At 35.5% G+C, this 23,812-nt stretch overlaps 2 protein-coding genes across 6 annotated transcripts in view; one reads left to right on the top strand and one right to left on the bottom strand.

Annotated features, from left to right (window-relative positions):
- The window catches only part of LOC106082548 (uncharacterized), a 161,146-nt gene that overhangs the window by 101,133 nt on the left and 36,201 nt on the right, over positions 1 to 23,812 (top strand). The gene's annotated exons all lie outside the window — the stretch shown is intronic.
- Positions 18,450 to 23,385, bottom strand: LOC106082549 (uncharacterized). Its single transcript, XM_059369380.1, has 2 exons — positions 23,007 to 23,385; positions 18,450 to 19,431 (listed from the first exon to the last, which is right to left on the bottom strand). Exons 1-2 carry the CDS (start codon positions 23,132 to 23,134, stop codon positions 19,221 to 19,223), a joined length of 339 nt encoding a protein of 112 aa, XP_059225363.1. The 5' UTR covers positions 23,135 to 23,385; the 3' UTR covers positions 18,450 to 19,220.

Raw genomic sequence — 23,812 nt, 5'->3', positions numbered from 1 at the left:
AATTTGTTTTTATTCTCCTTGTTGGTGGGATGTTGTTGTAGGTGTTTTTGTGTATGAAGTGAAATATGCATTCGCCTGTATTTTGTATTTGTTTTGCAGTTTAGTTGTCGCATTGCCACAGCTTTCGTGTTGGTATTGCTGTTGTTTTGTGAACTGAGTTGTATGAGCATACTAAGTGCCAAAGTTGAAGGAATGTTTAAATGCCAGCGAGATTTAAATTGCAAGAGTGGATGCAGAAAAGAAGCTTTAAAACAGTAGTTAGCGGTATTAGTAACAAAATGAAGGAAAAAAGAATTTAAATGGTAATTTGTTGATAAAAAAATATGAAAAATTTTTTGTTACAATTATAAAAAGAAAAACAATTTTTCTCATTTCAAATTTCTTGGCTAAAGAAAATTTTCTTAAAATTTCCTTGGTAAAAGGAATTTTTCAAAATTTCCTTGTTAAAGGAAAATTTCTCAAAACTTCCTTGCTATGGGAAGTTTTTATACCCACCACCATACGATGCGGGGTATACATTGATCTGAGACCCCAAAAAAGCGAAAACTTCTCCTCAAAGGAGTGTCGCATTGCAGCACGCCGTTGGGACTCGGAGAAGGCCCCCTATCAATGAGCTTAAAGTTGAATCGGACTGCATTCATTGATGTGGGAAAAGATCGCCCCTGTTTTGCAATTACCCCAAAAAGTTTATATATACCGTCTTAACATTCTCAGTCGATATAATCATGTACGTCCGTCTGTGGAAATCGCGATAGTTGTCGAATTTAACAAAGATATCCACTTAAAATCTTGCAGAGACGATTTTTATTGATGTAGGTCCTTGGAAATTGCAAATGAGCCATATGGCTTAAGATTTGGATATAGGTTAGGTAACATTTGCAGTCCTTTATAGACTCACTTAGACAGTTTTAAATCCATTGTGATACCACAGCAGTGACAGATCAAGGCTTCTGGTGGGAATCGAACCCACGACCTCTGCTACCGGAACTCCCTAGAGATTTGGATGTAGCTCCCATATAAACCGATTTTCTGATTATACATCTTAAGTCCCGCAATTTTTATACGTTTTGATGAAATTTCGCACATAGTGTCTTGTTCACTTCCAACATTCTTGGAAGTATTGTTAAAATCGGTCCATAAGCTGATAATTCCTCTACAACATCTACAAGAAGCTTAAATTTTTTCTGATTTGGCAGACATTTTGTACATAAAGTACATATGTAAAAAAAATTAATTAAATTTTTATAGAAAATAATATCAAGCCATATCACCTAATATGGTTGAAGAGTCTTCTAACCAAAGACGAAACGCATCCCATAGTGGTTGGTGTGTGTTGCGATCTCTGGCTGTCCTTTTCCATTTGCAAAGAAAATCTCTGATCATTGAGTTTGTCTCGAAGGAGAAACTAACAAAAATATCAAAAATGTTGTTAAAATTTGCCAAAAACTGGATAAAATTAGATTTTCATAAAAATAAAAAAAAAATTTGGGAAAAATTCCTTGGCAATTTTATTTTGCTCTTTAGATTAATGTTTTTCACTTCACAGTGGTGTCATATCTTTGACTTACATATACACACAGACAGACAGACATCTTCATTTTTGATGCCATTGTTATCTCTTCAATATCCTTTGCCGTATAATGGCTCGATGAGAAGTAATCTGTTTGTGTTTAGTAACGGTGTGTTCAATATGTTCGTCGATATAGTCCATTGAAAAAAACGAAGAAAAAGTGGGGGATAGATAGAAGGGAGGAGATACAGAGATGTTATGAAAAGCAGGACAGGGTTGGACAATGATATTCATGCCTTAGCCTCCTGCATGAAAGTTGGATGGTGATGAGTGTCATGGTGGTGGTTGCGGTGGTTTGCTTAGATTGTTTTTCTCATAAATATCCTTAAAAGTCCATGTTGTTATAGGTATAAAGGGTGAGTATATGTGTGTGTGTGTGTGCAAAAATGAAGGTTGGGTAGGCAGGGCTGGCATTATTGTGTTGAGTTGTGTGTTGTGACGGTGTGGTGGTATCATCATGAATAAATACAAATTCAACTTAAGCTGCTGTTTCTGCCCCCTTTCCAGCTACTGCCCTTGATCCTTCCTCTGACGCTTGTTTTGTTTACTTAAATGCCTGATGTTGGCTGATGCTTAACTTTGGGTATTATAAGGGCATAGCATTACCCTACCCAAACCCCAACTCCAACCCTGAAATGCCACCAATCATCTGGGCTCATCCCTCTTTGGTCATGACAGGCGAGTCAAGCAAAGGGCATCGATATATCCTTTGTTGTTCAAGTGTACGAGTATATATGAGTGTGTGTGTTGGCCACACTACTATGCTAAGGGCCCACAATGCCAATAAATGTTTTATGCTCTGGCAACATATTTATTTTATAGGTTGTTTGGCTGGCTGGCTGCTGCTACTGTGTTGTGGTCCTCTCTAGTCCTTTGGTTAAGCAGGAATACACTTGGAACTCTTGCTCTACCAAGTCTTAATCAAATACATATTTTCCTCCTCCCCCCTCCTTGCCATAGTCTTGTGCGGGCGGGCAACCTTTTCAGAAGTAAGGATAAACCCTAAGCACCCAAAGTCAATAGTTTCCTTTTAGGTCGTTTGGTCGTTTAAAGAACTTTGGTTAGGGGAAAACACCGGGTATTTGTATAGTGGAGGGGGAAATATTGTTTGTCATAGTTGTTGTTGTTGTTTTCGTTCTTCTTCGACATCTTCTTGTTGGCCATATTTTATTTAAGCTGTATTTTTAATATCATTACAACATACCACCACTGCCGCTTCTGGGAGATCTTGTTAGTTTTGTGAATGTGTTGATAAAGAAGAAGAAGGACTCAAGGACCTTTAGTGTTGTTGATCAATGTTGCCAAAAGATACAAATTATTATAGTAGTTGGAAAATTTATAAAATAATTTTTTTTTTAATTTTGTCAATATTTCAGAAAATCAATCACAATTTTGTTTTGACAGAAATTTTGGAAAAAAATTATTTTTATAGAAAATTTCTTTGAAATTTGTTTTTATAAAAAAATGTCGTCAGAAATTTTTTTTCTAAGAAATTTTGCCAGAATTCCATATTTATAGAAATTTTTGTTTTTATAGATTTTTTTTTTTGAAATTTACTTATTTGTCCCTTTGGTAAGCGTAGTTTTAGTTCTCTTGCTCTAGGGTAAGAGTAGTTTTAGAACTCTTGCCCTTGGGTAGAGTAGTTTTAGAACTCTTGACCTTGGGCAAGGGCAGTTTTAGTATTAGGTAGATAGATAGTTTTAGAACTCTGCAGTTTGAGTACTCTTGCCCTTGGTTTAGAGTAGTTTTAGTACTCTTGCCTTCGCTAAGGATAATTAAAGTACTTCGCCCTTGGGAAAGCGAAATTTAAGTAATCTTGCCCTTTGCTAAGAGTAGTTTTAGTACTCTTGCCCTTGGGTAAGGTTAGTTTTAGTACTCTTTCCCTTAGGTAGAGTAGTTTTAGAACTCTTGCACTTGGGTAAGGCAGTTTTATACTCTTTCCCATAGGCATGGGTAGTTTTAGAACTCTTGCCCTTTAGTAAGAACAGTTTTAGTACTCTTCCCCTTGGGTAGGGTTAGTTTTATTATTCTGGCCCTTGGTTACGGGTAGTTTTATAACTCTTGCCCTTGGGTATAGATAATTTTAGTACTCTGGCCCTTGGGTTGGGGTAGTTTTAGTACTCTTGCTCTGGGGCAAGGGTAGTTTTAGTACTCTTGCTCTGGGGCAAGGGTAGGTTTAGTACTCTTGCTGCAGGATCAGGGTAGTTTTAATACTCTTGCTCTTGGATAAGGGTAGTTTTAGTACTCTTGCCTTCGGTAAGGATAGTTTTAGTACTCCAACCCCTTGGATATGCGAAATTTAAGTAATCTTGTTCTTGGGTTAGGGTGGTTTTAGTACTCTTGACCTTATGTAAGGGTAGTTTTAGTACACTTGCCCCTTGGATAAGGGTAGTTTTAGTAATGATATTTTTAGTACTCTTGACCTTGGGTAAGAATAGTTTTAGTACTCTTACCCTTGGGTAAGTATAGTTTTAGTACTCTTGCCCTTGGATAATGATAGTTTTAGTACTCTTCCCCTTGGGTCATGATAGTTTTAGTACTCTTCCCCTTGGATATTGATAGTACTCTTACTCTTGGTAAGAATTGTTTTCGTACTATCGCCCTTAGATAAGCGTAGTTTAAGCACTCTGACTCTTGGGAAAGGGTAGTTTTAGTACTCTTGCTCTGGGGCAAGGGTAGGTTTAGTACTCTTGCTGTAGGGTCAGGGTAGTTTTAGTACTCTTGCTCTGGGGCAAGGGTAGGTTTAGTACTCTTGCTTTAGTGTAAGTGTAATTTTAGTACTCTTGCCATTGGTTTAAGTTAGTTTAAGTACTTTTGGCATTGGGTAAGGGTAGTTTTAGTACTCTTGTCCTTGTGTTAGGGTAGTTTTAGCACACTGTACCTTGGGTAAGACCAGTTTTATTCCGCGGTAAGTATAGTTTTATTGCCCTTACCCTCGCAAGTATACTTTTAGCACTCTTTCCCTTGGGTAAGGGTGGTTTTATTACCCTTGCCCTTGGTTAAGGGTTGTTTTAGTACTCTTGCCCTTGGGTGAGGGTGGTTTTATTGCTCTTGCCCTTGGGTTAGGTTGGTTTTATTACTCTTGCCCTTGGGAAAGAATAGTTTGAGTACTCCGGCTCTGGGGAAAGAGTAGGTCTAGTATTCTTGGCCTTGGTTTTGGGTAGTTTTAGTACTCTTGCCTTCGGTAAAGGTAGTTATAGTACTTTTGCCGTTGGGTAAGCTAAGTTTTAGTAAACTTGCCCTTGGGTGGAGTGGTTTTAGAACTCTTGCCCTTGGGCAAGGTTAGTTATAGTAATCTTTGCTTTAGGTAAGGGTAGTTTTAGTACTTTTACTCTTGGGTAAGGGTAGTTTTAAAACTCATGCCCTTGTATTAGGTAGTTTTAGTATATTTTGACCTTGGATTAGGTAGTTTTAGTACTCTTGACCTTGGATAAGGATAGTTTTAGTACTCTTGCCCTTGTGTAAGGATAGTTTAAACACTCATAGCCTTGGGTAAGGAAAGTTTTAGTACTCTGTCCCTTGGGTAAGGATATTTCTAGTACTCGTGCCTTTGGGTAACGATAGTATTAGTACTCTTGCTCTTGGATTAGGATAGTTTTGATAATTTTGCCTTTGGGTAAGAGTACCTTTAGTACTTTTTCCCTTGGGTTATGACAGTTTTAGAACTCTTGCCCTTGGGTTAAGATATTTTTCGTACTCATGCCCTTGGGTAAGGAAAGTTTTGGTAATATTGCATTTGGATTAGGATAGTTTTAGTACTCTTGCTCTTAGGTAGATGGTATAGAAATATTCTTCGAATTTAGGTTGTATAGAAAATTTCCTCGAATTTAGGTTTTCATAGAAATTTTCGTACAATTTTTATTTCTGTATAAATTTTCGTTAAATATTTTTTTATAGAAATTTTCGTAAACTTTTTGGAATTTTCGTCAAATTTTTATTTTTCAAGTAGTTTTCAAAAAAAATTTTATATTTGCAGAAATTTTTGTAAAATTTGTATTTAGTTGTTTTAGAAATTATCTTAAATTTTTTTTAAACAAATTTTTGTCAGAATTTTATTTTTTATGGAAACATTCAATAAATTCTATAAGGAATTTTCGTAAATTATATTTTTGTTTTTATAAATTTTTTTTAAAATTTTAATTTTTAAAGAAATTTTTGGCAAATTTCTATTTTTTTTAGAAATTTTCCTCATGTTATTTTGTATAGAAATTTTCATAAATTTTTTATTTTTAAAAAAAATTTCGTAACTACGTTATTTAAAAAAAAAATAAAAATTTTTGATAAATTGGTCGTAATATTCTTGTTCTTATAGAAATTTTGTGAAATTTTTATTTTTATAAAAGTGTTCGTCAAATTTTTATTTATATAGAAATTTTTGAAAAAAATTTTTAAAAATTTTTTGATAAGTTTTGTTGCGTAGAATTTTTCTATAAATTGTTAATTTCGTAGAAATCAGTTTTTAAAATATTTTTATTTTTATAGAAATATGTTTTTAAATACTTAGAAAATTTTTGTCAAATTTGAATTTTTTAAGAATTTTTCATAAAATTTTGTTTTTATAGAAATGTTTGTCAAATCTTTATTTTGATAGAATTTTTTAAAAAAAATTATAAAATATTGCTTTACATTTTTAAGGAAATTTTCCCAAAATTTTTGTTTTTACATGAATTTTTGCATTTTTTGTCAGTTTTTTTATTTTGTAGGAATTTTTGTCAAATTTTAATTGTTAATGAAAATTTTCGTCGAATTTTTGTAGAAATTTTTGTCAAATTTCAAAGAAATTTTCCTCAATTTTATTTAGAGTTTTCGTAGAATAATTATTCTTTTCAGAAATTTTCCTCAATTTTTGATGTTTATAGAATTTTTAGTTTTATAGAAAATTTCATCGAATTTAGATTTTAAATAAATTTAAATCAAATTTGTTTTTACTATTAAAATTTTCGCAGAATTCAGATTTTTAAAGCAATTTTCGTGGATTTGTTTTATTGGTCAAATTTTGATTTTTTAGAGATATGTTCGCCGAAATTTGATTTTTTTTGGGAAATTTTTGTATCCAAATATATCCCTTTTCGGTCGAAGGTATTTCGGATTGTTCTCTTTTATAAATTTAGGGGTTTCCGAATTGAGGTAGTCTCAGTCAGATGCAATCCACTCCCAAGTATCATTCATTTGAGGGTTCTGTTGTCCTAATCCGTCTATAAGTCAATTTTTTGAGGTTACGGGGGTGGTGCGTCCTCCCAGACACCTAGTCCCAAATTTAGTTAACAGTTTGGTAACCTACCCCCCAATACCTTTCATTTGATACCCATATATGGCTAATCGGTTTATATGCCCGCTCGAGGGGGGTTTAGGGTGGGGCGTTCCCCCAACATACTTGAGGCCAATTTTAAATATCAAAATAGTGGTTTTGGGTTACTATGAAAGTAGTATTTGTTGGATCAAAGTAACATTTGCATCAACCGGTTCAACCATTTGCCATATCGGTCTTTTCACCTTACCTTTTTGTAGGACTCAACTTGCACTCACTGGCATTGCCAAATATTTTAGAAATGGTCAAAAGGGTAGCACTGCTACCGAGGAAGTGTTCTTACAGAGGACTCCACTACTATATGCCCATCTTTAGAAATACTAAAATTTTGTTTGTTCATGAGACGTAAGTGTGTAGTACGCTCGTGTGTATGTTTACACGTGTGAGTGTATTTGTTTCTGAGTCCTGGTACTTAATGCCTCAGTGCTGTTTATATATTTGCATTTGTTTATTTATGTTTACTCCCGTCATGTTTGCAGTTTATTTGCATGTTTACTTTACTTTTTCTCCCTACCTCCCATCATTTCCTCCTCCCCCGCCAACAAGCAGTGTTGTGTTTATTTTGGCGCAGAAATTTAAATATGTATTAGTCGAAATTACTGTCAACTTCAACCATCCAACACACACACACACTCGTCATCTACAAAATTGAAATGAAAAGGTCTCTCTTTGAGGTACAAACAACAAAAATGGCAACTGTCATCACTCTTTGGTTTGATACACTTGTTAAATGTGTATGGTGTTGTTGTGGATGACACATGCCCAACTACACTCCCCCACACACACACACACATTCGAGACTTGGCAAAAGGATTTTCTCCTTTGCAAGAGTTAAAACAATATGGCCTAGTTGGTTTGACCGGAAAGGCCAGATAAGTGATTGAGGTTGATTTTTCGTGACTTATGAGGATTTCACACAAAGTGAGTGACTGAAAGGAGGACGATTAAAGGGAGTTTTGATTTAACAAAAAAAAAAAAGGTTTCAAAACCCATAACCGAATATTGTTTGTTTGAAAAAATTAACTTTCAATCTGTCTAAGAGCACTTTGTTTGAATTTTTATAGAAAATTGTGTCGACATATAATCAAAGTTTCCTTGTTATACAAAATTTTGAGAATCGAAATTTTAAAATTTTATCGAAATGGTACTCGATATGCGATAGGAGAGCGGGGGTAACCACAGTTCCATTCTGGGTGCTATGGAAGCAGAGTGAATGCGAATGGAGACTATTCAGACTTCCTGGCATAGAGATCGATTCGAAATAAAATCTACAGGATACACCCGCCATTCCGGCAGAAATGTTTGAACGGCGGTTACTTTCTATTAGGAAAATGAGTCTTTGATCTGCACCCTTGTCTTGAAGAGGCAGACGGGGACGGGTATTTGATTGATATAGGTGTGTTGTTGATGCTGTCGGGCAAGGGTTCGGTCTTGTATGCGGAGATTTTTGCTATTGCAATAGGCTCTATGTCCAACTACTGCTCCCTATCCGCTGCTTTCCATTCTTTCTCTCATCTATGGTTCTAATTTAGGGACCTACCCCTTTTTTACATATCACCTCCCCTTTTTTTCGCTGGGGTATCACAAATTCACCAGCGAAATAAAATTCGACAGCAAATCGTGAGTGTCACGAAATATGCTAAAATGAAAATTCAAATTTGACCATTAACATTCCTCTAAGGAACGGGGACAAACTTCTTACATGTCAGTGGGTGCTGTTCGATTCAAGTTTAAGATCAATGATAAGGAGCTTCTTTCTCGCCAGGATTCGAACGAGAGACGAAATTAGTCAACGAGACGAAATTCGTCAGCGAAGCAAAATTTGCCAGCAAGACAAAATTTGTCAACGAGACGAAATTCGTTAGCGAGCTCAACTTTTGCCAGCGAGACAAAATTCATCAGCGAGAAGAAATTCGCCAATGAAACAAAATTCGTCAACGTGGCATATTTCTTTATTAATCGAATGTTTCAAGTTGCTTCATAATTCTTAAATTGCCAAGTTGTCCGTAGGTAATTTTTAAATGGCTTAAATTCCCCACACTCGTTTCTTAATTCCACTTTTCTCCTTTTTACAACATTTTTATTCGTTGCCGTAGCATGAGTCTGTTAAATTTATTGTTCCGTCCATAACCAAAGCCACCCTTAACCATTTGCCACTTCCACTTTGGCCATGTTCATTCATTCTGAGGTGTTTTATGCTAATGGATGGATAATGTTCAGCTCCAGTAAATTCGTCTTTTATTTAAATTCTTTGTAATTTTATTGAGATCCATGGTATTGTAAACGACTTTTATGATGACAATCATATTCGTATGCAATCAAATATACAGCCCAAGCATGTGAGGGTATGTATAGCGTGTCTGTCTGTCTGCTGTTTTTATCCTCCTGGGGGTTTTCGTTGGAAGGGGATGGTGTTCAAAAGAATGGCTGGGGTGCAAAGGGTGGTTTTTGTGGTAAACTTTGTGAATTGATTTTGCTTTTGTTTGTCATGTATATCTGGCCATTCATACGCTCAACCGACTGTCTGATTGTCTGTCCTTGCCTTCGTTTGTATGTCTGTCTGTCTGCCTGTCTGTCTGCTGCTTAGCCTGTCATGCCATGTTGACTCTTTAGGCCAAAGCCAAAGAATATACTGCTCGAGTGAGTGTAACATTTGAAAAGTGTCAGTCGTTCGTGTTTCGCTTGAATTGCTTTGGGTTGGGTAAGTGTCACAAATTGTGTAAATGTGACATTATTATACAAAATGTTCTGCTTACTAAACTTACTGCCTGTTAGCCTGCCTGCCTGCCTGCCTGTCTGCTTGCCTTGCGTGTGCTCCCTTGACATGGAAAACAAACCTGTATAATTCATTAGATTTCATGTGGACAACTACCACGACCAACGACCCTGTGTTCAGTACAACACTCTTGCTCTTTGTCACTCTCTTTCCTTTGCCTTTGGTCATATACCAATTTACGAATTGTTAATGGTTGACCAAGGCATGTGTCCTGCTGCCAGCTCTACCAGCGCTGCTCCTGCTGCTGCTGTCTTGGTCTAAATGAAATGATAATTAATATTCGTAAACATGGCAAGGTTTTGCCACCACCACCACCATCATTTGTTGCTGCCCTAACCAAATTTGTCAAAATATTACACATAGAGCGTATCTAATAATCGTCATCAGCTGCCCTAGCATAGCAGAAATTGAGGGGAGAGTTGTTTTCGTTCATTCGCCTGCTAGACAGGCTATCAACCATTCCTCAATTTTAATACTTAATAATTAAACGCTTCATTGAGTACTCAATTAGGGAAAATGGTTCCTTTTTTCCTTTGGTGCTTTTCCTAATTATGATAGCTTTTTGTAGCTCCTTAGCTCGATAATAGTAGCAAAGCAACGGAAACGGAAAGGATAAATGAGGAAAAAGGTTTAAGTGGTGCGCAAAAGTTCAGTTTCTTATCTACTGCACAGTCTCTTGGCTTTGATGTTCTTGAAATTGCCTTGGCTTTGATGTTTCTTAGTTTGTCTTGCCTTGCTTTCCAACAACTTTGAGTTGGTGTTACTATGGCCCTCAGGTCGTTCTTTGGCCTGCTAAAGGGTTGCAATCGTTTAAGCTCTTATCCCAGGGCTTTGCAAAAGCAGTCTTATGGCATAGTGCTTAGCTTATAATTACTCAATGTGATAATTTTATGGGATTTAGGGTATTAAAACTTTAAACATACTGCGAGATGCTATGGATGATAATACGACGACGGTTCATTCGCATTAATATTGGAAAATTATGGAAATGTACCAAGAATCTGCATACAGATGGGGGACGATTTCGAATCAACTGGGTTGCCATTGCTAAACATTTTTAAAACTTGTAAAATGATAATATGTCAGTGGAACAAAAATCGCAAGTGAGACGAAGCTAGGTAGGGAGACAAAATTTGGCTGTAAGAGGAAAATAATCAAGACAAAAACCTTTAAAAACGGAAAAAATCTTCAGTTTGACAGAAATCACCAAAGAGACATAATCGTTATAAAGACAAAAGTTTTCCGATGGACAAATTCTGACAGTGAACACCGGAGATACGTGGGAAATGTTAGCAAAAATTTTCTCCGAAAGGGCATTTTTAGGTAGGATGATTATGATCAGGGAGACAAAAATCATACGCAAGCCAAAAATCCATAGCGAGAAATAATTCTTCAGCGAGACGAATTTCCCTATAGAGATCAAAGTCGTCGGCGTCAAGAAAGACCTTAACGCGATGAAATTTGTCAAAGAGACAAAATTCGTGAGAGACGCGAAAATCATCAGTGGGACAAAATTTATCAGTATGCCAAAAATTGCCAAAGAGATGAAAGTTTTTCAGGAAAACGAAATTCGTCAACGAGACGAAAATCGTCAAGGAGACGAGAATTGTCAACGTGACGAAAATCGTCAACGAGACGAAAATCGTCAACGAGACGGAAATTGTCAAGGAGACGAAAATTGTCAACGAGACGAAAATTGTCAACTAGACGAAAATCGTCAACAAAACGAAATTTGTCAACGAGACGAAAATTGTCAACGAGACGAAAGTCAGAAGGAAGACAAAAATCTTAGCGAGACAAAACCCTTTTATAACCGAAAGTTCGTTAATCAGACGAAAATCGTCAATGAGATAAAAATCATCAGTTTGACACAAAACACAAAAGAGACATCAGGGAGGTAAACATCGTTACAAAGACAAATTTTGTCGGATGGACAAACTCTGACAGTGAACGCCGGAGACACGTCGAAAATGTTAGCGAAACAGTAGGCGAAAATTGTCATTGTGAGAAATCTTTTCGGTAGGATAAATCTCATCAGGAAGACAAAAAATATCAGCAAGGCAAAAATCCACAGCAAGAAAAGATTCTTCAGCGAGCCGAAATTTCCCTCCTTTCTTGACGTAGGCGTCAAGAAATACCTCATAGTGATGAAATTCGTCAAAGAGCCCAAATTGGTGAAGAGAAGTGAAGATAATCAGCCGGACGAAATTCATCAGTATGTCAAAAATAGCCAGAGAGACAAACATTTTTCAGTGAGAAGAAATTCGTCAACGTGACGAAAATCGTTAACGAGATGACAATTGTCAGCTACAAGAAATTTGTCAACGGAATAATAATTGTAGTCTACAAGAAATTCGTCAGGGACGTATAAATAATCAGCGGGATGGAATTCATCAGTAGATCAAAATCATCAGCGAGACAAAATTGTCAACGAGACGTTAATCGTCAACGAGACGAAAATTGTCAGCGACAAGAAATCTGTTAAAGAGACGTAATTCTTCAGTGATACGAAATTTGTTATAGGGCCGAGAGAGGCGTTAGTGACACATGATCGTCAGCCATAAAAAATTTGTCAGTGAGGCGAAAATCCTCACTCATTCAAAGATCGTTGGTGAGATGAAAATTCTAAAAGAGATGAAAAAACGTCGGCGATCCAACAATTCTCAGCAAGACGAAACTCGTGATCGAGACGAAATTCTTCAGCGTGACGATAAACGTGGTCGAGGCAAAATTCATCAGCGACGAAAAAATTCATCAAAGATACGGGACTCGCAAGGGAGACAAATATTCAGAGATAATTCTAAAAATCATCAAAGAGACCTAATTCTAAGCGAAAAGCTTCGGCGGCTCGAAGTTCGAAAATCCTAAGAGATACGAAATAGCGTCGTCGAGATGACAATCATTAGCAAGACAAAACTCGTGACCTAGGCGAAATTTGAGGTAAAATTCATCAGCGACCAAAAAATTTGTCAAAGAGACGAAAATCGTCAGAGATACGAAATTCGCAAGCGGGAAAAATATTAAGAGTTATTAAATACGTCAAAGAGACAAAATTCGCTAGTGACAGATCGTCAGCTGCAAAAAGTTCGCCAGTGCGAAGAAAATCGTCAGCGGCAAGAAATTCGTAGAAGTGACAAAAATCGATGCGAAATTCCCTAAAGACCCTATGGGTCAGTGACACATAGATCGTTAGCGGTAAACAATTAGTCAGTGGGTCGAAAACCCTCGGCGGGTGAAAGTTCGAAAATTCTAAGAGATACGAAAAAGCGTCGGCGGGATGACAATTCGAAGTAAAATTCATCGGCGACAAAAAAATTCGTCAAAGAGACAAAATTTGCCAGTGACACGAAGATCGTCAGCGACAAAAAGTTCGCCAGTGCGAAGAAAATCGTCAGCGGCAAAAAATTCGTAGAATTGACAAGAATCGTTGGTGATACAAAATTCGTTAAAGACCCAAAAGCGTCAGCGACAGATCGTTATGAGGCAAAAAGCCTCGACGGCTCGAAATTCGAAAATCCTTGGAGATACGAAAAAGCGTCGGCGAGATGACAATCCATTAGCAAGACAAAACTCGTGACTTAGACGAAATTCGATATGAAATTCGTCAGCGACGAAAAAATTCGTCAAAGACATGAAAATCGAACGAAATTCGCAAGTGAAAATTTTGAAAAACGTCAAAGAGACAAAATTCGCCAGTGACAGTAAGATTGTTAAAGACAAAAAGTTCGCCAAAAGCGTCAGCGACAGATCGTTAGCCGAAAACAATTAGTCAGCCAATCGAAAATCTTCGGTGAGTAGAAGTTCGTCAGTAAGACAAAAATCCTAAGATAGACGAAAAAATGTCGACGAGTTGACAATCATTAGCAAGATGAAATTCGTCAGCGACGAAAAAAATTGGTCAAAGACGCGAAATCGTCAGAGATACGAACTTTGCAAGTAAGACAAGTATTCAGAGATATTAAAATCGTCAAAGAGACAAAATTCACCAGTGACACGAAGATCGTCAGCGACGAACTTCGTTACAGACCCTAATGCGTTAGCGACACATAAATCGTTAGCCACAAGAAATTTTTGTGAAGCAAAAACACTTGGTGGGTCGAAGTTCGTTAGTGAGGAAAAACGTCAGCGACACGACAATCGTTCAGCAATATGAAACTCGTGATGGAGACGAAATTATTCAACGTTAGTGACAAAAAATTCGTCAAAGAGAAGAAAATCGATACAAAATTCGCCAGTGACACTAAGATCGCCAGCATAATGAAATTCGCTAGTGAGGCGAAAATTGCCATCGCCATCATTTACGATACGAAATTTATCAAAAATATAAATTTCGTCAGCGAGGTAGAAATAGTGCGCGAGACAAATATTCAGTGATATGAAATTCGTCTATGAGACAAAATTCGCCAGTGACAAAAATCGTCAGCGACAAAAAGTTCGTCATTGAGGCAAAAATTGTCTTCGTCAACAAGTTCGTAAAAGTGACGAAAATTGTCAGTAATACGAATTTTTTCCAGGAAATAAATTTCGTCAATGACTCGAATATCGTCAGCTACAAAAAACTCAGTTAAAATTGGGAAAATTATTCGGGGAGGCGAAAATTGTCAGTATTGTCGTATAACTGACAAGTAAGCAAAAAAAATTGTTTCTACAGAAACTTTTTTTAATTTTAATTTTCATTTGTATTTTGTCTTTAATTGTGTTTCAAGTGCTTTAAAATTCATTTCTTATCATAAAGAACCGATTAGTTTAATTTCTTAACGACCCTGGTAACCCTCTCTTTTCTACTCATGCTCCATGCTCTTAGTCTCTCCGCTTGCTCTCAGAGAAACTACAGCCTTCTTGTAATGCATTCGTAGCAAGTACGGAAGAGCAACAACAAAATCATATAAAACGAAAAAAAAGTTGAAGAAAGTCCAAGTATACAGACCTTAAAGCGCTCGGGGCCCCACTTCATTTTTGGCATGCTGGGACATGGTATTGAACTATTTTGAACTTTGGCAAATGTTAAAGCTGCCAGCAAAGTGTGTGTTAGCTTCCTTTTCCGGCCATGTAAGTGTCAGTTATACATGGCTGTGTGCATGATGTGAACTGCATAGCATTGCACTCTGTTGCACATCATTGTTGGAGATGGTAGTTTTTTTTTATAGTTTTCACTGTTTGGTATCTCTCAGTAAAGTGAATTAAGGGAATCTCCAGTGCCAGTCTTTTGTTACTCTCGTTCGTTTGTTCGTTCTCTGGGTGAAAAAATGTAATAATCCTCTCGTTGCAACCACAAGTGTGAGTGAGAGTTGGGGAAAACAAAGAAAATACTCAAAAACCTCAATGCTGATGGATGCAACGAAGCACAACAACAAAAAGTTACCCACCATAGCTCCATAATTACCAAGTGCGTATGTATACAGGCACGAATACTTTTTGTTTCAATAATTCTTGGTTTGTGTTTGTGGGTGTGTATGTGTGTGTGTGTGTGTGTGTGTGTGTGTGCAAACTTGGCACTTCCACCACAACACAATATGCAATGTTCCCCAACTGTCACCTAACCACCAACACCACCAAACAGACCGACAACCATACAACAACAGGATACATGGATGTTGAAAGTTAGAATGTTGAGTGCCAAAAGAGCAGGGGGCGGGCGGTTGGCTCAGTGGCACTTTTGGGGCCAAGCGCTAGAGTACTAATAGCAATATGGTTGACTCTGTTGGTTAGGCCAACAATAGTTTAGCATCAACCAAAAACAACAACAACAACAAGCATAACCTACGACAGACCGACCAAACGACTAGACCCGAGAAAAAATACAAGAAAAAATATAAACGAGGTGCAAGACCAGGAACAAATTTTTGTTGCCTGAACTCTTGGTGGTCTATGCATGTGATGATGACCCTAATGTGGCCTAAACTCAAGTCAATGGGGGTCAAGTGGTTTTAGGGGGCAACCGTTCAAAGTCCAGTGATCAAGTTAAAATATTGTGAAATGCTTAGAAGGAGCATTTTGGGTTCAGCACTATGATTGACCTCTTAATAAAGCACAAGAAGGAAAAAAATTCGACACTTTGTAAATCCGTTGAATTGTGATGTCGACAAGTAAGTGGGGGATTTTTGGTGTTTAAGCAACATCAAGATTTTATGAATTTTGGAAAAATTTACAAAAAATATAAAAACTTAAATGTATGGACATTAAACGGAAGTTTAAAAAAATAAGAGTTAAAGAAAAAAATTTAAGAACTAAAACTAAAAACTAAGAAATTAAGAATTAAAAAAAGTAAATAAAATAAAAAATGGACAATTAATAAAAACAAAACAAAAATACCTAAAAAATGTAAACAAATTTAAAGAATAAAAGGAATTTAACACATGAATTGAAATAAAAGTAAAAAAAATTACAAAATATTTGTTTAAAAAAATAAGAAAATTATAAAAAAATCAAGCATATATTTTTTGCTTTATATAAAATATTAAAAAAAAATTAAAAATATAAAGGACATTGAAAAATTTACAAAAAATATAAAAACATAAAAATAAAATATTAGGAGTTAAATTAAAAAATTAAGAAAAAAACTTAATTAAGAAAATAAGAAAAAAATAAAGAACTAAAAAATAAGAATTAAAATAATAAACAACAAATATTAAAAAAAATGAAAAATTAAAAAAAAAAAAATTAAAAACCAATTTAAAAAAAATTAAAAAAAAAAATTTTAAAAAAAAATTAAAAAAAAAAATAAAAAAAAATAAAAAAATAAAAAAAATTGTAAAATAAAATAAAGATTTAAAAAAATTAAAAATTAAAAACAAATTAAAAAAAAAATTAAAAAAAAAAATAAAAAAAAAAATTTAAAAAAATTAAAAAAAAAATTAAAAAGGATAAAAAAATAAAAAAGAATTAAAAAAATTTTTAAAAACAAATTTAACAAAAAATTTAAAAAACAATTTAAAAAACAATTTAAAAAACAATTTAAAAAAAAATTAAAAAAAAAATAATAAAAAAATTAAAAAAAAGTAAAAAAATATAAAAAAATAAAACAGAATTAAAAAAATTAAGCAAAAATGTAGAGTACGCTTTACTTTTGAAACAGGGAACAATAATATATATACTTTATGGGGTCTTAGACGAATATTTCGAGGAGTTGCAAACAGAATGACGAAATTAGTATACCCCCAACCTATGGTGGAGGAAATAAAAAATTAGAAAGAAAACAGAAAATAAAAATTAAAAAAATTTATGTAAAAATTCAAAAAAGCAATTAAAACAAGTAAAAAGGCGTTAACCGAACTTTGGATACCCCCAACTTGGGTTAAACGCGCCTTTTATGGGCCCAAGACCTTAAATCGAGAGATTTGTCTATATGGCAGCTATATCCAAAATGGACCGATCTGAGTCACAACTCCCTGTCCAAATTTTTGGCGAAATCGAACAATAATTGCGCCTTTTATGGGCCCAAGACCTTAAATCTAGAGATCGGTCTATATGGCAGCTACCGGACCGATCTGGGCCAAATTGCAGAAAGATATCGAGGGTTCTAACACAACCCAATGTCCCCAATTTCGGCGAAATCGGACAAAAAATGCGCCTTTTATGGGACTAAGACCTTAAACCTAGAAGTCAGTCTATATGCCAAAAATTAAAGCTTCTAGGAACCGATGATCGAGAGACCGGTTTATATTGGAACTATATCAGGCTATAGACTGATGTGGACCGTATGTGGCACAGTTGTTGGAAGTCGTAATAAAACACCGCATGCAAATTTAAACCAAATCGGACAAAAATGGCGGCTTGTAAGGACTGAAGAAGTCAAATCGGGAGATCGTTTTATATGGGAGCTATATCCAAATCTGAGCCAAACCTAGCCTTAGCCAGGACCAACATTCGTGCAAAATTTCATGATTCTGACTTCAGCCGTTTGGGCCGGGCAGTGATCAGTCTGTCACTCGAATCACGCGTTTCTTTTGTATATAGAAATTTAAAAAAAAACTAAATAAAAACTAAAATACTCAATATTAAAATAAAATACAGAAAATTGAATTAAAAAAAATGTATATTATTAAAACTAAAGAAATAATAAATAAATATTGAAAGCAAAAAAAAATTAAACATTACAATTAAAAAAAAAATAAAATTTTTAATTTTTTACAACAATAAAAATATTACGATAAAAAAATATTTCAATTAAAAAAATACAAAATTAAAAAATATATAATTATAAAAACAAATTAAAAAAAAAAATTCAAAAAAAAATTAAAACAAAAATTTAAAAAATAAAAAAATTAAAACAAAATAATAAAAATAATATTGGCAAAAATTTAACTTAATTTATTATAAGTGAAAATTAATTTATTTTTATAGAAAAAAATTAAAACAAAATAATAAAAATATTGGCAAAAATTTAACTTAATTTATTTTAAATGAAAATTAATTTATTTCTATAGAAATACAATTTCAACATTATGAACAAATTTGCCTATGAACATTACATAAAGGAACAGCGGGAATACTTCTCTCATATCGATGAGTGCCATTCAATCATGGTTAAGCTCAATGCTGAGTTCGAACAACTTGCCGCAAAGCGGCACCAGGTATTGGGGAAGTTTACCCGGCTGATTACCTAAACTGAATACCTTTAAAGTGTCGCCAGCACTAGGAGAGCATTACCACCGCTAGAATTTTGTTCGAGATTTTTTTTTCGCCGGGATTTGAACCCTGGAGTGCAGCGTCAAAGGCGAACATTCTAACCTCAGAGCTGTGGTCGACTCAACATTAAATTAAATTTAAAAAAACTCTTAAATTTTTTTTGAAATTGTTAAAAATTACTTTTTTTATTTTTTGTTTCAACATTTTACCAATTTTTTTGATGGTCTACCATTTTAAGTGAATTACTAGATTACGTCTTTAAGCATCTTGCGGGAAATTTTCATGCATGCTTTTCTAGCTTCACAATTTTCGTGTACATGTAGCAATAATTGGATTCCACATTTAACCAGTACCAGTTTTTTCTGTTTTTTCCCCCGATAGCAGTGGGCGAAGAGGGCTTAGTCAATTTTTGAATGTTGCACCAATTGATTATTGGCCACCCATGCGTTTCCCAGTTATGCTGCCATGGCATTTGGCCTCTCTTTCTCTCTCACTGCCTTTCTTTGGCTTTTCAATGCACAACAATGCATTTTTGGGCATACAAATTTTGTGAAAGGATGTGCTCCTGCTTTCATGGATTTTTGGCTGCACTCAACTGCATTCGTTTCGTTTGGTGTGGGGAGGAGAACTTGTTATTTGTTTTGCTTGCATTCCTTTATCGATTCTCAGTTGGGAAGAGATCCAGGCACCGATGACAAGGACAATGGAGATTTTTGTGTGTGTTTTTTTTGGAAATTTCATTCAATAGCGCATTGTTAAGCATCTCATCACAAGTCCCGTTGATACTCGCTCTCAGGGTTATAACACATTGTCATTAGGGAATTTTCGTCATGGTGTGTTGGGTGCTGGAAAAAGAGGCGTGGTTGTTAGCCTTAAGCAAATTTTGTTGACTAAAGCATCTACAGTAGTCAACCAGCAACTTCTGATCAATGTACCTTTTATGGGCTATTGTTTCCCTTGTTTCCTTTATACCCCAGTGTATAGATTTTCTTAATGTCCTTTATCTTGGCTAAGACAACATTGGCAACACCACCACGAACACCATCGCCGCCGGCGGCCATTGTCACCACCATCATCATCATCATTATCCACTTAATGCTGCTAAATGATCGATTTTTCTTAACTAAATCCTGGGCCGCGTGTCTATGTCTATAAATAAAGTGCGCGAAAGAGGAAGTACGATTAAACAAAGCAAGCGACGCATATCCTTTTGTAAGACTAAGGCATTATTTTCATTGCTTATTGTTGTTTGGCTTGCTTAGCCGGATATTGTAATGGTTTTTACAGTTTCTGTGGCTTTGTGTCTTTTGTTTTTTTTTTTTGCCTGTGAAGAATAGACTTCGTGGTGGTACACAACATTTGTGAAATCCTCTAAGTAGTAAGCCAGAATAGAGGATAACGCAGCAGCATCCATGAGGAGGACGACAACAACAACAACAAGAGCAATAAAAATATAAACAAAAGCCTCAAAGTATGTGCAGCAGCACACACACTACTTATCCTTCCGTCTGTCTAGCAAGCAAATAAAGGCTCTCTGTCACATTTTTAACTACTTTTCCTCATTCTCATGCACTTTGCCTCTCTCTCTCACTCTCATACTCACTGCCACAACTAATTCTTTGTTTGAACAATTTGTATTTGCGACTTGGTGTTAACATTTAAAAATTGTTTTGGTTATAGAGTCCTTTTTAAATTGCTTTTTTTTTTGTTGATGTTGGTTTCGTTGTTCATTTCTTTGGCTTGAGTTTTGTGTACTCCATAGTAGTCTCTCCTATCCTCTTATGGGACCATACCTTACTTTGCCTCTCTCTCTCTCACTCTCTCTCTACCTCTGCCTCAGTCAGAGACTTAAGAGAGAACAACGGTATCAGCCCCATTGCGAGTTATAGCAACAAGCAAACAAACACTTATCGTACAACTGTGGGCATCCTCATTACTATTAAATGTACAAATTCTATTGCAATTTATGATTGCCAACATTGTTTAGGGAAGCAGGAGGGAAATGGTTACTTGAGTAAACAAAGCGAATCCCATTATTTATTACTGGACAATAGACATTCATTGAGCCGTAAATGTGTGTGGGTTTTTTGTGAAAATACTCGGAGATAAGAGTATAGTAATACTAAGGCAGCATTGGGCAGGGTTGCCAAATATGGTGATTTTGTGATATAACTGTCTATAGGCAGGCAGCAAACCAAATATGTTAACAAAAAAATCAATTAAAAACTTTTCAATAAATAATTTAAATTGAGAAAATCCAATAAAATTAAACAAAAAATAAATCCAAAAAAAATTAAAAATAAAAATAAAACTAAAAATAAAAAAAAACAAAAAAATTTAAAAAATTATGGAAAAAATTAATTTGAAATAAAAAATTTGATAATTTTGTGATATTTCTCCCTGCCCATACGCAAAGAGTTTTGTATGAAAAAAAAACGTGAAAAATATTATAGCACAAAACACATTTAAAGGTCAGCAAAAAGTGTGTTGTTGCTGGAAGCATTTAACTGGTTTCCTGTATCGCGATTTTATTTTCGACCAAGAAAAATCATCAGCAGGAGATGGTTATCGGTTAAAAAATACGATTCGCCGTACTTAGCAAAGTTGTTGGGAGTATTAACAGAAAACTACATGTAAAATTTCAGCCAAGAGATCAATTTATATGGGAGCTATATCAGGTTATAGACCAATTTGGACTGTACTAGACACAGTTGTTGGAAATCATAACAGAACACGGCATGCAAAATTTCAACCAAATCAGACAAAAATTGCGGCTTGTAAGGACTTACGAAATCAAATCGGGATATAGGTTTGTATGGGAGCTATATCGGATTATAGACCGATTTGGACCGTACTTAGCACAGTTGTTGGGAGTCATAACAAAACACTACGTGCAAAATTTCAGCCACATCGGACAGCCAATTCGGCTTCCAGGGGCTCAAGCAGTAAAATCGGGAGATCGGTTTACATGGGAGCTACATCACGTTATAGGCCGATTTAGTCCGTACTAGGCACAGTTGTTAAAAATCATAATAGAACACTACATGCAAAATTTCGGCCAAATCGGACAAAAATTACATCTTGTAAAAGCTCAAGAAGTCTAATCGGGAGATCGTTTTATATGGGAGCTATATCATATTATAGACTAATCTGAACCGCATTTGGCACAATTGTTGGAAGTCATAACTGAACACCGCCTGCAAAATTTCGACCAAATCGGACAAAAATTACGGCATGTAAGGGCTCATGAAGTCAAATCGGGAGTTCGGCTTATATGGGAGCTATATCAGGTTATAGAACGATTTGGACCGTACTTAGCATAGTTGTTGGAAGTCATAACAAAACACTACGTGCAAAATTTCAGCTAGATCGGACAGCCAATTTCGACTTCCAGGGGCTCAAGAAGTCAAATCAGGAGATCGGTTTATATGGGAGTTATATCTAAATCTGAACCGATATGGCCCATTTGCAATCCCCAACGACCTACATCAAAAGTATTATCTGTGCAAAATTTCAAGCTGCCTGCTTTACGTGTTCGAATTGAGGCTTCTTACAGCTCAAGAATTCAATTACGGGATCGGTTTATATGGAGGGTATATCTGTTTATCGACCGATTTGAATCATACTTCACATGGATGTTGGAAGTTATAACTCAAGTCTTTGTTCCAAATCGAATGCAAATTGAGGCTTCTGGGGGCTTAAGAAATCAAATCGGGGCATTGGTTTATATGGGGGCTATATCTGTTCATTAACCGATTCAAATGATAGACCAATCTGCCGTTTAAGGGTCTGAAGCCCAAAATATCCGGATTTATTTCCCGATTTCGCATAATTTTGATATACTGTGTTGTTTCCCGGCATCCAACCCAAATATGGTTTAGATCGGAGTATATTTAGATATAGCTGCCATATAGACTGATCTGCCGATTAAGGCCTGAAGCCTATAAAAACCAAATTTATTATCCGATTTCGCTTAAATTTGGTATAGGGTGTTGTTTAAGCCTCCCGACATCCGGCCTAAGTGGTGGGTACAAAAATAAAATTTAAATTCAATAATAAAAATATAAAAAAACATTAATTTTTTAAAATGAGATTAAGTAAAGCATAAAAAATTAAATAATTAAAAAAATCAAATTACAAATTTCATTTTTTTCTTGGCGCTTTCATTAATATGTATTTCTTTTAATTTTTAATTCATAACACTTTTGAATTTTATTAACCTGCTTAAACAATCAATATGTTTTATGACTGCTATTTTCTTTAGAAAGTTCAAAGGAGGGCAACCCTAGTCATAAGGTTATCCTCTTGTCACTGCGTACGCTTTTTCCATCACTCTGTATTAAGTTCTCTCAATCTCTATGGGGCCGAGTAGAGAGAAAGAGAGAATGAGAATGAGAGCCAAGCATCAACATCCCCAAAACTGAACCCAAATGTTGAAATGAAAGAGAGAGAGAGGAAGAGCAGACGATGATACAACTCCTCTTGCACAAGCTTCATGATGTTTGGCTTGTTAATAAGAAGCTTGAGGGTCACATTATTTGTGGTGCATAGAACTTTTCGCCCCACCATTAGTGATGTGTGGTTGTGTATGTGTGTGAGTAAATCTTTAGAGAATGCAAACGAAATGCCAGCATTGACAATATTCTAACATGGGTTGCCGCTACAAACGTATGTTCGTATTTGTGCTGCTCCCCTTGTGTATGCGAGAGCAAGTGAGTACTTACGAACTACCATTTCTAGTAATGCAAGCAAGGCAAAGCCAAAGTGTATGCCTCCATGGTTTTGTTGTCCTTTGCCATATCGTACTATGATGTTGTGGTTGTTGTTGTTGTGTATGCATTTGTAGGTACATTTTTGTTTCAATGCGAAGAAAGGCGCGCTTATATTTAAAACTTTCTCTTTGAAACAAAGTGTAGTTCCAGTTGTTGTTGTCGTCAGTTTGATTCGGTTGGTTGTGTTGCGTTGGGTTTACAGTTGTAGTGTTGTGATGAGTGATGAGAGTGCTATGGTACTCACAGAAGAGTTTACAGCACTACTGCTGCCACTGGTACGTACAACTTAACACACTAGCGCACCACCCATGTTTGTTGTTATCTTTTGAGGTTTGCCTTACTACTACTTGCTGTTTGGTGCGAACTCACTCACTTGGGCTCTTGGTTCCCAGTTGTAGTTATGGGAGTATAGAAAATCATCATCCGTATCCGTTGTACATCGTCGTTTGTTGCATACTATGGATGAGGCCGCCTTTCATGTATGAGAAAACTGTTCTGTTTGTTTTCAGTCCCAATAAAGTGTAGGTCCTGTGACTGTGGAAATTCACATTGCACTTAGAGTTGCCATATGGTAGTGGAGAAGTGAAACATAAAATGGTAGAAACATTGTTGGATTTTGTAGTGGATAAAAAAAAGGTAGTTGAAAAATGGGAAACATCTCAATTGTTTTTTTTTTATTATTTTAAAAATTTCAAAATAAAAATTAGAAAAAAACCTAAATATAAAAAAAGTAAAAACTACAAAATAACCTAAAATTT

The sequence above is a fragment of the Stomoxys calcitrans genome, chromosome 5 (genome assembly GCF_963082655.1).
Source record: "Stomoxys calcitrans chromosome 5, idStoCalc2.1, whole genome shotgun sequence".
Classification (NCBI taxonomy): domain Eukaryota; kingdom Metazoa; phylum Arthropoda; class Insecta; order Diptera; family Muscidae; genus Stomoxys; species Stomoxys calcitrans.
The sequence above is the reverse complement of the archived record's forward strand: the minus strand, read 5'-3'. Positions and strand labels throughout refer to the sequence as shown.

Coding starts and splice junctions, on each gene's coding strand:
- LOC106082549 (XM_059369380.1), bottom strand. CDS start 23,134: ATGTACCTACAAATGCATACACAACAACAACAACCACAACATCATAGT. Junction 19,432..23,006: donor ATTACTAGAAATGGTAGTTC/GTAAGTACTCAC, acceptor CTTTATTTATAG/ACATAGACACGCGGCCCAGG.